At 43.7% G+C, this 13,644-nt stretch overlaps 1 protein-coding gene across 2 annotated transcripts in view; it reads right to left on the bottom strand.

Moving 5' to 3' along the window:
• Nucleotides 1-13,420, bottom strand: part of OAT (ornithine aminotransferase) — a 30,973-nt gene extending 17,553 nt beyond the window's left edge. The window contains exons 1-2 of one of the 2 annotated variants that reach the window (XM_043551320.1): nt 13,282-13,420; nt 6,622-6,849 (exon numbers count right to left, since the gene is read on the bottom strand). In XM_043551320.1, the coding sequence (XP_043407255.1) occupies nt 6,622-6,820 (199 nt within the window). In that variant the 5' untranslated portion in view covers nt 6,821-6,849; nt 13,282-13,420. Of the gene's footprint in view, nt 1-3,961; nt 4,459-6,621; nt 6,850-13,281 lie in introns of those variants that run through there. The other variant, XM_037904115.2, reaches the window with a different exon arrangement.
• Between the last annotated feature and the right edge of the window lie 224 nt (nt 13,421-13,644).

The following is a 13,644-nucleotide window of genomic DNA, read 5'->3' as shown; positions in this document are numbered from 1 at the left end:
AATAACAGAGACTTGGTGGGATAACTCACATGACTGGAGTACTGTCATGGATGGTTATAAACTGTTCAGGAAGGACAGGCAGGGCAGAAAAGGTGGTGGAGTAGCACTGTATGTAAGGGAGCAGAGCTCCGGTATGAAACTGCAGAAAAACCTGGATTAAGTTTAGAAGTGTGAGCAACAAGAGTGATGTAGTGGTGGGAGTCTACTATAGACCACCGGACCAGGGGGATGAGGTGGATGAGGCTTTCTTCCGGCAACTCGCAGAAGCTACTAGATCGCACGCCCTGGTTCTCATGGGCGACTTTAATCATCCTGATATCTGCTGGGAGAGCACTACAGCAGTGCATAGACAATCCAGGAAGTTTTTGGAAAATGTAGGGGACAATTTCCTGGTGCAAGTGCTAGAGGAGCCAACTAGGGGGGGAGCTTTTCTTGACCTGCTGCTCACAAACAGGGAAGAATTAGTAGGGGAAGCAAAAGTGGACGGGAATCTGGGAGGCAGTGACCATGAGTTGGTCGAGTTCAGGATCCTGACACAGGGAAGAAAGGTAAGCAGCAGAATACGGACCAGGGACTTCAGGAAAGCAGACTTCGACTCCCTCAGGGAACTGATGGGTAGGATCCCCTGGGGGAATAACATGAGGGGGAAAGGAGTCCAGGAGAGCTGGCTGTATTTCAAGGAATCCCTATTGAGGTTAGAGGGACAAACCATCCCTATGTGTCGAAAGAATAGTAAATATGGCAGGCGACCAGCTTGGCTTAACGGTGAAATCCTTGCCGATCTTAAACATAAAAAAGAAGCTTACAAGAAGTGGAAGGTTGGACATATGACCAGGGAAGAGTATAAAAATATTGCTCGGGCATGTAGGAATGAAATCAGGAGGGCCAAATCACACCTGGAGCTGCAGCTAGCAAGAGATGTTAAGAATAACAAGAAGGGTTTCTTCAGGTATGTTGGCAACAAGAAGAAAGCCAAGGAAAGTGTGGGCCCCTTACTGAATGAGGGAGGCAACCTAGTTACAGAGGATGTGGAAAAAGCTAATGTACTCAATGCTTTCTTTGCCTCTGTCTTCACGAACAAGGTCAGCTCCCAGACTGCTGCGCTGGGCAACACAGCATGGGGAGTAGGTGGCCAGCCCTCTGTGGAGAAAGAGGTGGTTAGGGACTATTTAGAAAAGCTGGACGTGCACAAGTCCATGGGGCCGGATGCATTGCATCCGAGAGTGCTAAAGGAATTGGCGGCTGTGATTGCAGAGCCATTGGCCATTATCTTTGAAAACTCGTGGCGAACGGGGGAAGTCCCAGATGACTGGAAAAAGGCTAATGTAGTGCCAATCTTTAAAAAGGGGAAGAAGGAGGATCCTGGGAACTACAGGCCAGTCAGCCTCACCTCAGTCCCCGGAAAAATCATGGAGCAGGTCCTCAAGGAATCTATCCTGAAGCACTTACACAAGAGGAAAGTGATCAGGAATAGTCAGCATCGATTCACCAAGGGAAGGTCATGCCTGACTAATCTAATCGCCTTCTATGATGAGATTACTGGTTCTGTGGATGAAGGGAAAGCAGTGGATGTATTGTTTCTTGACTTCAGCAAAGCTTTTGACATGGTCTCCCACAGTATTCTTGTCAGCAAGTTAAAGAAGTATGGGCTGGATGAATGCACTATAAGGTGGGTAGAAAGTTGGCTAGATTGTCGGGCTCAACGGGTAGTGATCAATGGCTCCATGTCTAGTTGGCAGCTGGTATCAAGTGGAGTGCCCCAAGGGTCGGTCCCGGGGCTGGTTTTGTTCAATATCTTCATAGATGATCTGGAGGATGGTGTGGATTGCACTCTGAGCAAATTTGCGGATGATACTAAACTAGGAGGAGTGGTAGATACGGTGGCAGGTAGGGATAGGATACAGAGGGACCTAGACAAATTGGAGGATTGGGCCAAAAGAAATCTGATGAGGTTCAACAAGGATAAGTGCAGAGTCCTGCACTTAGGACGGAAGAATCCAATGCACCGCTACAGACTAGGGACCGAATGGCTAGGCAGCAGTTCTGCGGAAAAGGACCTAGGGGTGACAGTGGACGAGAAGCTGGATATGAGTCAACAGTGTGCCCTTGTTGCCAAGAAGGCCAATGGCATTTTGGGATATATAAGTAGGGGCATAGCCAGCAGATCGAGGGACGTGATCGTTCCCCTCTATTCGACGTTGGTGAGGCCTCATCTGGAGTACTGTGTCCAGTTTTGGGCCCCACACTACAAGAAGGATGTAGATAAATTGGAGAGAGTCCAGCGAAGGGCAACAAAAATGATTAGGGGTCTGGAACACATGACTTATGAGGAGAGGCTGAGGGAACTGGGATTGTTTAGTCTGCGGAAGAGAAGAATGAGGGGGGATTTGATAGCTGCTTTCAACTACCTGAGAGGTAGTTCCAAAGGGGAAGGTTCTAGACTATTCTCAGTGGTAGAAGATGACAGGACAAGGAGTAATGGTCTCAAGTTGCAGTGGGGGAGGTTTAGGTTGGATATTAGGAAAAACTTTTTCACTAGGAGGGTGGTGAAACACTGAAATGCGTTACCTAGGGAGGTGGTAGAATCTCCTTCCCTAGAAGTTTTTAAGGTCAGGCTTGACAAAGCCCTGGCTGGGATGATTTAATTGGGGATTGGTCCTGCTTTGAGCAGGGGGTTGGACTAGATGATCTCGTGAGGTCCCTTCCAACCCTGATATTCTATGATTCTATGAATCCCTATGCACCCTAGAGCGAGGTCTGTCCCTTGTTTATCTACAACCTGCTGGCAGCCAGCAACCTGGACAGTTTCCTCACTAACAGGCAATACACTCCCCTCCTCCCTAGAGGAGATCCTGCCATTAGCTACTGAGCAGGAACTGGCCTAAACCACACCCACCCCTGGAAGCATACTGTTTAGCACTGCTTCAGAGAAATTAAAAAGAGACACTCCCACAGCAGTTCCTGGGACTTCACCCTTTCCCTCTGGGAGTCCAGGATAAAATTTCTCCTTGACAGCCCGAGCTACACGGAAGAAATCATTTCCCAGTAACAAAGCAACTGGATTATCATTTACTACTGCCACAAACCATACAGCTCCCAAATCCTCATTTTCTATGTGCACTTTAGCCAAAGACACGAGGATTTTGTAATTTCCCACTAATAAAAGCTCTGCAATCTGTCCTGGTACTAAGTCACTTTCCTGTACAATATTCCTTCTAACCACAGAAATTTCTGACCCTGTCTCTTCCCACCCAAGGTATTCTTTGCCATTAATCCTGACAGGCTTTGTGCTTCATGCCCGGCTGGGCAGAGGCTACTTTTACAAACCTTGAGGTGCCTCTGTGTTCAGGGTAGATATTCACGGAAATGCTGCTAGCTGCCTGTTCCTTCCCACTACAGGACATTTATTCCTCAGATGCTAACTGTAATTACACTGATAGCACCTCTGGGCTCCTCTGTTTTTATAGGAGTTTTGGGATGAGGACTAGAGGAATGGATTTGGAGCGGTAAGTGTCCAGCCTCCGATCCACCCTCCTTCTTCCCAGGGTAAAATAGGAACCCAGCTTCCCGTCAGGTTTAAACCCCTCTGTCTGTGGTTTGTTTGCAATAGATGCTTGAATTTGCTCAAATTGATCAGCTAGAGTAGCCAGTTCTTTCACTATTTTCCCTTTTTTGTCCCACAAACACTGCTTTACATCATCTTTTCATATACTCAAGAGCAACAAGGTCATATATTCCTTCAAAGCTTGTAACACCTTTCCCCCCTTACCACTTTTCCATCAAATCTTTCATGTGGTTTACATATGCCATATTATTCATCCCAGCACCCCTCTTGAGGCTTCAAAATTTTACTCTGTTTCAGGTGTAATCTAAAACCGTTTCAAAACCATTTCCTTGAATTGACCATAATCTGAAGCATCTCTAATTGGCATCTTATTCAATAGCTTTACCAGAGCTTTACCTGTCAACTTCAATCAAAGTGGGCATCTTTTGGTTCTCAAGAATCTGGTGAAGTACATACAGCCTCTCAAAGGTGAAGAAATATTCAGCAATGTCCCCTGTCTCACTGTATGCAGGACACAACTATTCCCATTTGTGGATTTTTGGAGAGGTGGGACTCACTGGCGTGTGGGTGTTCTGGTTCTGCCTCTCTATCAAATCCAGTTGGCACTCCTCTCTTTCTTTTTCCTCCATGGCTAATTTCTGGATCACCATTTCTTTGTCAGCCTCTGTCTGTTTCAGTTCCAACACTCTCTGATGTTCAGCTTTTTGCTTAGCCTCCTCTGCTTCCACGGCTCTTCGGTGTGCAGTTTCTTGTCCGACATTCTCTGCTTCCATTTCTTTTCTCTGTAATTGTTTTAATTCCAAGACTCTTTTGTGTTCTTTTTCTCTCTTCTGCCTGCAGTCTGCACAGCTCCAGCTTCTTACTAGTTTAACTTTCACTCATTTTGCTGCTTTTCTGTCCCTACTTCCTTTGCCGAAATAAGCAAAACAGAAAATAATAAACTGGTAACCTCTTTGACTGATCTCTAGCCTTCACACTTAAAAATCACCACCAGTGCAAAACTCACTCAGAGCAACAAGCTGTGCAAATGATCCTGCCAACTATACCACTGTGACAGGTTCCCCCTGGGGTGCCACCTGGAACTGGGGTACCACTGAGCCCTCTGGCCCACGAGGCTGGGCTCCCCCACACGCTGTACTGCTGTGACAAGCTGCAAAGCCCTCCAAGCTTGCACTTTCACCAGCATTCACACAGATAGGGACACAGTACCCAGCTGCAGTTACATGCAGGCTCTCTAACCACTAGCCTCCCAGCCTAGGATCCTAGAGCAGTACCATCCTTCCCTGGATGAATCTAGCCAGTATACGGGTTTAACACCTGGTCCGCCTCTCCCTCAATGTGAAGAGGACCATGCACACTTGTGGTAACTAAACTGAGATTTTCCCCAGACACCTAATCAAACACACATGGGTTTGGATTAAACATAAAGTAAGTATTAACTACTAAAATAGATTTTAAGTGATAACAGATCAAAGCAGATTACCTAGTAAACAAACAAAAACCACAAACTGAGCTTAACATACTAGATAGGTAGGATATGAATTAGCAAATTCTCACCCTGAGTGATAAACAGGCTGGCAGATTCTTAAGGCATAAGCTGCCTTTGCTTTGCAGCTTGGGTTTCCCAGGTTTTCATACACAGGCTAGAGATCCCTTTAGCCTGTGACCATCACTTCCCCAGTTCAGTCTCTGTTCCTTAGGTGTTTCCACGTGTGTTGTGTAGGGAGAGTGAGGTACCATCATGATATTTTCCCCTTTTATATCTTCTTCCCACTTGCTGGAAAGCTCTTTTGCTGTGACCTGGGTCAAATAGTCCCCACTGTGCAGTACTATCTATGAGAGGTTTCTATTGTACACAGTTCCTGGGATAATCCTTGTGTTGTGTGCATTTCCTCAATAAGCCATTAACATTGTCTGGCCTTTTTACTGTTGTACTTGAAAGGCTGCTTATGGGTGTTTTCAATTTCACAACATGTTTCGGTAACACATACCTAGCCTAACTTCACATATGATAGCACGTAGAATCCAATGAGATATTAATGTCTAGCAGATCAAGACTTTTAGAATGATACCTCACAAGGCATACTTTGTACAAAACATATCCTAATTATATGACAGTGCTGAATAAGGGGGTGCCAGGGTGTCTCATATACCATTGCCTATTCCTTACTCTAGTAAAAATGTGTAAACTGTTTAAGGTTCAGGAAAGAGCTGTAAGGAAACAAGCTCTCATCTTCAGCAAAAGAAACTCCTTACTTGACAAGAATAATGAGTCTTTCAAATAAGTTACATTCTAACTTAAAGATGAGGAATTTTTCCAATTAAGGCTTTAAAAAAAAAAAAAAGACTGAAGGATTATTTTTTCAAAAGCATTTAAGTAAATGTAGCACAAACCTCACAGAGTCAATGGGACTTCTCTCTTAAATCAGTTAAATGCCTCTGAAAATCCCACCCTAAATACCAGCTTTGCAGTGCCAAACCAACTGCCAGTTGGTTTAGACTTCATAGCAAGACTCAGTCTAGATATTAAGCATTTATAATGGAGACTGAAATAAGCAATCACATAAAACTTTTTGGCCAATCAAGGTTTGACCTCTCAAGGTTTAGATCCTCAGACTGAATTGAACCAAATCAAACAGTTTTATTAGAAGTCATTAGTTGCACAATCCCTTATTAGCAACAGAGGGTTTGTCTACACAAGCTAGGGTATAAATCTACCCCTCACTAACCTTCTGTGCACTAAGTGTCCATGGGGACCCTGCTGCAATACACTAAGAATTCCATAGTATGGTATGATCTACTCCCATTTTAGGGTGCAATGGCAGGGAACACATGTACAATTAGTGCACAGCAGGCTAGTGCTGGGTAGATTTATACCCCAGCTTGTTGCAAATTAAGTGTTTGTTTGTGTAGACAAATCCTAGGTTTCATCAACTATCTTGGATGCAACCAAATTATGTGCCAACCTTCAAGTTTTTAAAATCCTGAACATCCCTAAAAAGTTTTGAAGCATCACACTTTCTTGTGCAGCATAAAGGCAAATCAAGATACAGTACCTCTTCCTTTTTCTAGAGCAACAGGTAGGGGATGATAGTTGTGTGCACCATATTTAGCTTCACGTTCAAATATGTACTGGGAGGACAGAGTTCCCTGGCTGTTTTTTTTAGGTGCAACTGACGTAGAAGCACTCACTGAAGAATGAACGCCACGACGCAGAACAGCAAAGGTTTGCGAGTGGGCTAGTTTGGAAAACATTCTTGACTTCAGGTATATTGTTACAGATCTGAAAAGAGAAAATTGACACTTTAGAACTAACATACTCTACTTGTGGAGGAAATCCTTGCAGGGATTCAAGTGCCTATTCCACCAGGATTATAGAATTTACAACTCTTTTGCAATTCAACTGAAAAAGTTTATACTCGGTACCAAGGAATGTAGTACCCACATCAAATACCTGATAAAACAAGTTTCTTGCTTTCATTTACTATATTTCAGTGGTCTACAGAAAGTTAACATCTCTGATTAAGTTCTTGTGTATGCACACAAGCTGCAACTCCCCTTTCAATGTACTCTGCAGCAACCTGGGCCTAAACTCTGGAGCATGGGACCCAGATTTCTGTGCCATTTCAAAGCAGCAGACTAGAAATTCTGGAGCAGCTTCAGAGAAATTAATTGTTTTATTTTCATCTTCATGAAAAAGCAATAATCAGCACCATTTCAACTACAGTAGTATTTTTATTGTATTAATTGAATTTAGTAAGATAATAAAAAATACAATATAAATAAAAAGGCAAACAATAATATATAAAATCAATAATAATTTTTATTCTATAGTTCAGCAGATGGGCAAATTTGTATCCTTTAAAAACATTAACATAAGATCAGAAAGTAAATAAAACCATCCAGAAGTAGGCAAAACTTGTGCCCAGTTCTGACTGGGCTGACCCAAAGCTTAGATGACAGTACTATCAAGTTTGACAGGAACAAAACCGTTCCACACAAAGTTTAGGCCAGCCTGAGTTTTGGAAGTGAAATTTGTGCTTCGATATAAATTCTCCTGTACTTTCATCATGTGAAGTTTGTCTGTCTGTAAATAAAGGATATAGATTTTAAAAATTACATCACTTAAGAAGTGCAAATGGAACCCTTTGCTTCATTTAGAGGACAAAAATCAATGGCTAAGTTGAAAAGCAGACTCATGAAAGGACTTCACTACAGAAATTCTGATAGTTACTTGAATAATTAACTACTGAATAGATGCAGCTGGATATGAATGTTTGTCTTACATTCTTATAACTCCCCAGTAAACCCATGACTTCAGATATCTTGTCTCTAATTATGCAATAGAGAAGCCCATCTAAACTCAAGTCATTTCCTAAACACAAAAGTTAGAGATAAGAGTTGCTTGGAAACCTGAAGAAGAGATTAGATCTTGAGGACAAAAACGAAATGGCAAAATAAGTCTACTTTGAGAGCACAAGAAGCCTCTCCTAAAACAGAATTTGTTTAAAAATGCAAGCCATTCCACATTCTGACAGCTTTGTGGGGAATGGAATTTTCCATCTTTATAGCGTGATTATTTTTTCTGAAGTTAAGATTAAATAGGTGGAAAGTGACATTGTGCCAGAGAATGAACATGTTTATGCAAAACAGAACAAACTTTCTAAAAGAACAATTAATCCATGTTAGAACATGAACCTTGTAATGCTACCATCCAAGGATAATATCAGGGCAGAGTTCACTTATACAACCAGTATTACAGAAGTTTCCAGGACATTTTCTGTGTTTTCCATGCTTCCAGAGTGGACAGATTCTCTGTGTTTTCAGAGGAAAAAAACAACCATTATATAATTTCAACAGAAGAGTAGCACACTACTACTTTTCCATTCAAATTCTGTAAAACATCTGACAAAAGGTACAGCTGAATATTCCTAGATTCACTCTGTGTAGATTTTTCCACACCAGGGGGAGAACAGTTAAGAGAAAAAAACAGGAGCGATGTGGGGAAAAAATAGGGCTCACTATTTAGTTCCGAGGTGCAACTACAGCCTCCCGTAAATAACAGATTAAATACATAGGATAATTTAAGATATGTAGACACTATGCAAAGCAAAAGCTTAAGAACTTACCTACTTAAATTCTATGATGGGTGCCTCGGAAAAGTTGAATTAGTTCTTTCAGATTTCTATTTTGCAACAAAGTTTAACAGAGTCTAGTCTTTTAAAGCTTTTCTTCATCAGTTGAAGAGAACCAGCACTTACAAATTTCAGTTACACTACTGCAACTAGAGGAGACCAAGATTCTTCTAATACTACAGGTTTCAGAGTAACAGCCGTGTTAGTCTGTATTCGTAAAAAGAAAAGGAGTACTTGTGGCACCTTAGAGACTAACCAGTTTATTTGAGCATGAGCTTTCGTGAGCTACAGCTCACTTCATCCTATGCATCCGATGAAGTGAGCTGTAGCTCACGAAAGCTCATGCTCAAATAAACTGGTTAGTCTCTAAGGTGCCACAAGTACTCCTTTTCTTTTTTCTAATACTACATAGTTTTGCTGGATAGAATAAAAACTCAGCATTAATTTAGGTCAGTAAAACTGACATGAGTCACATTTCATGTTAAAGTTACAGGTAACTATAAAATGGCCAATAAATTTTTTAAACATTACACAATGGAGCCCACCTTGTTTAACAGATTTCCATTTGAAGCTTTCAGCTTCTTCATTAGGGCAAAAGTTTTATCCGAATTAAAGTCTAAGAACAATTAAAGTTTTAAAAAAATTAATTTCCATTGTATACTAAGCCTGCTGGGAAACCATTTTCCTTTTATGTATTCTATTTTTATACGATATTACAAATCAGAAACTGCCTGAGTTTGCAGAGAGCCAATAGCTATAAGGTATGAACTGCCCCATTAATTTCACTGGGATCTAACTCAGCTGCCAATGAACAAGTACTGAAACACAAAGGTTCTAACTAACTCAGAAAAGTGATCCAATTAACAAAACTTGCAACTCTCCTTTCAATGTATTCTGCAGCAACCTGGACCTAAACTCTGGAGCATGGGACCCTGGTTTCTGTGCCATTCCAAAGCAGCAGACAAGAAATTCTGCAGCAGCTTCAGAGAAATTATGGATTTTTGCTTTTTAAAGAACATGAAAATAAGACAATTTTAGCACACTTTCTCTTGTATTTTGCTACTGAATTCCGTTTTGCTCTGTCCCAAGATTTTGGATCTTTAATATAACACGACTGCACTGCAGTAGATGTCTGTCACAGGAGGCACAGTATATTTTGGCAGTGAGTAGGGGACAGTTTGGGTTTTTAGCATTTGGAGATGTGTGTAAGATGGTGTAAAAAATGTAAGGAAACTGAGTCTTTGCACTGTGAAAGGGATACATCTGTTTATTTCCTGTTGAACAGGAACAGAGGTGAGACACTGTGAGGCCTGAAGTCCTTGTTCTTCACCAGATCAACTAGCTCTCTTGCTACCTGGCACTATCTCCAATAAAGATGAATAAGCTTTTAAATTGTTTGTGGAAACATGATATGTTCATCCTCACTAGATTTCACAGTTACCCCTTCACTGGGCAGTGGAAAGAGAGGAGAGAGAAAGAAAAACAGTAAATCAGCCCCCACCTTTGGATTTCTCAGTGAAATGGAGGCAGATCTCTGGGGCAAGGACAGTGGGGGGAGGGGGGTTGTGCTGCACAGCAGAAAAAGCACATTGTCAAAGCTAGTCAAATGACAGAGATTAATAGTGGACACAAATACGGGCAGTTCACATTTCAGAGTTTCAGGCTGTCTGTAGACTCAAAAACAAAAGCATTGGTTTACATTCTGGTTCATATTTGAAAAAGTTTTCATAAGGGCTAAAAACATAAGCTTAGATCCTGCTGGACAACTTTAAAACAAGGGATGCATTTTGCAGCAAATTCCACAGTTATGAATTCTCAAAACTCAATTTATAAGTAAAGCTAAAGTCCTATTGTTTATTGTTCAAATAAACTGATGCTATATGTTTAGCTCTTTAAAAAAAAAAATCAATATTTTTCTTTTCACATAAGAGACTATCTTACCAGCCATTGCCCCTGCTGTTAAATATTAGCTTTGTGTTAGCTTTTCAAAACATCACATAAAGAGATTTTACAAATAGAAACGGCAAAGAGATAACTGAAATACAGCTCAGTTGCATCAGTCAAAATTACAACTACTCAAATGTGACTGGTCCATGACAGCCAGGCCCCTCAACACACCTCCCTAGTAGTGTAGCCAGTGTTACTAAGAGCACAGCTACACTGGGAAAATTTCCAGAATGGACAAGCCTTAAGTAAAGACAAGTAGGGAATTTAAGCTGTACATGCCATCTATTAGAAAGCTACCTTTTGGCATTATTAGTGCCCTACCAATTTCACGGCCGTGAAAAATGTGTCAGACCCTGAAATCAGCCCTCCCCTGTGAAATCTGATCACCCCCTCTGCCACAGAAGCCGGATATTGGGGCAGCCCAGGCTTGGGACTTCCATGCCCCCCCACCACTCCAGCTGGGGCTAAGAGCAGTCCAACCCCTCCACCCCTTCCCCAGATCACATTTTGGGTCAGGACCCCCATGCTTACAAACCCTGAAATTTCAGATGTAAACAGCTGAAATCATGAAATTTACCAATTTTAAAACCCTCTTGCCATGAAATTGACCAGAATGGACTGTGAATTTAGTAGGGCCTTAGGCATTACCAGTTAGAAACAACCAATTTGGGTTCCCTCTTACTTTCCTCTAAAGAAGAAAAATGTCAATCAGCAACACTGAAATGGATTTGAAAGTTGTGATTTTTTTTAAAGAATCCTCCTTAGAAACCCAGACAATGGGGAGGCAACAACCCAACAACCATGTGTACCCTGCCCTGCATGAGTACTGTAAACCAGAAAAAAAAACAAGAACTTGGTAAGAGCTCTGGGAGGGAGAAAAACTGAGTTATGCTGAGGCCACATCAAATATAGTTATTAGGCAAAAGCATTTGATGAAGTGGACGGAGAGCAGTTCCTGGGTGAGGATGGAAGACAGACTGCAGAAAACACGTAAAGAACTTCACCCAGTTACAAAGAATGTTCATGAGGGAGTGCTGTTGCAGTCCTCACATACAAATTGAACTATTGTTCACTGCCCTTACTAAAGCATCAAAAAATCATCCCATGTTGTAAGTCTATGTCTTTACATGAGAATTAATATAACGCAGAGAAATCAGTGAAATATTTTCAGTCTATAAAGACTCAGATTACACAGATCAGACTGGTTGGCTACAAGGCACAAGCTTTCAGGAGGAACAGCTACAGCTGGTTATGTATTATTTAAACCTTTTCCAAACAAGATCTTCACAAAAATTACACCACACCTAAATCAGGCTCAGGAATATACATCATTAAAAAGATCTAATAATTGGGTCATTTGTGAGAGGGCAATTGTGCCATCACTCTCTTCTCTGCCAAGAGCTATCAAAGACAAGTTAAAAGCAGGACACTGAGGATGTAAACAGCAGGGGAGGCTAATGTTACACAGCCAAGGGAGAAGGTAACTGTTTGTACGACCCCGTGTCCTATCACCTTGGAGGAATAGGTGGGTTGTGGTGTCTCTCTCAATGACATTTGAACTCCCCCCTTCATTCAGTTTCCACTAGCCCAGAATGTCAAATACATGGCCCATCTGATGTATTTATGTGATCCACAGAACAGATTCAGACTATGCAGAATATAGGCTTTCATTTTGGAAATCGAGTTTATAGCCCTCATTGTTAAGAGGAAAGTCCTCGGAATGTAACTGATGCAGTGGTGTCCCGCTGAGTCAGAAGACAGCAGGAAACAATGACTCAGAAGGGCAAAACTTTCCTCCCCCTATTAATCTCACTGGGATATTAATGCTAAAACTCAATGATGACACTTCGATACCACTATTAACTACTGAATTGCTGACCATTTTAGCAATTAGACTAGGGAAGAAGGGGAGCGTGAAACTCACGGGACGGTGTGAACTAGGACTTGCTGCTGAGAGCAACATGCAGAGGAAGAATTTAGCAAAACAGGGAAGTAAGAGAGAAAGGAGAATGGAGGAAGGAGGAGAACAAAAAGGCAGAAGGGGCCCTGAGGTAAAGATTTCAGAGCACTAAGAGCTTGAGGAACCTGCATCTCACTGGCTTTCAAGGAGACCTGCTCCAAATGCCCGAATCGCTTCTGGAAACGGGACTGGGGCGCTTGAGTAGGTTTAACCCCTGGACCGAGGTGGGGGGCAGATTCCCGGGAAGAGCTGACACCTCGCTCGTGCCCTGGGACCAGGGCGGCCACAGCAACACAAACGGCCACTAGCGACCACAGCGGTGCCCAGGCAAGCCCAGCTTCGCCCCTGCATCTCCGTGGGATGCGCCCAGCCCCGGGGGAGCCGAATGTGCGTGCAGCGGGCACCGCAGCCCTGGCCCGGCACCGCCAGTGCGAGCGCCCGGCCCTACCTGCCCCTGCCGGGACTGGGGCTCGGGGCAGAGCCGGGGCTCCCGGGGCTAGGAGCCAGGCCCGTGCGTCTGAGGGGGGGGGGGGGCGCGGGGGCTGCTGTCAGGCCGCCACTGTCACCGGCCGCCGAATCCCCGTGGCCGCCGGGCTCAGCCCCCGCCACCGGGGAAGGCAGCGGCGCGGCCTCGGACACGTCGCTGCGCCGGGAGCCCCCAGCCCGGCACTCACCCTCAGCACCGGCGCGCTGCTGCCTCTCCGCCCGCAACCCAAGAGAAAGAGGCGCAGGCTTCGCACACGGCAACTGTCACCGCTCTAGCCCCCTGCTACGTCACACCTCCGCTAAGGGCAAGTTCTGCCAGCGACACGCCCATTGGCTACCTCGGCCACGCGTCGCCAATCCCGGCCCGACCAAACCGCCCATGCCCACTGCCCATTGGCTACCGCCACTCCACCCTCCTATGGAGGTTCCCGCCCATTTCTTCCTCTGCCGGATCTATTCCGGATCCTCTCCAGCTGCTCCCCGGGGCTTACTCCCGCGCCCCCCAAGGCCCTCTCCCATCTCCCGGGCCTTACTCCCGCCCCAGCTCCGCC

Source organism: Chelonia mydas, chromosome 7 (genome assembly GCF_015237465.2).
Source record: "Chelonia mydas isolate rCheMyd1 chromosome 7, rCheMyd1.pri.v2, whole genome shotgun sequence".
Lineage (NCBI taxonomy): Eukaryota > Metazoa > Chordata > Testudines > Cheloniidae > Chelonia > Chelonia mydas.
Note: the sequence above shows the minus strand (reverse complement) of the source record. Positions and strands in the feature narration are given on the sequence as shown.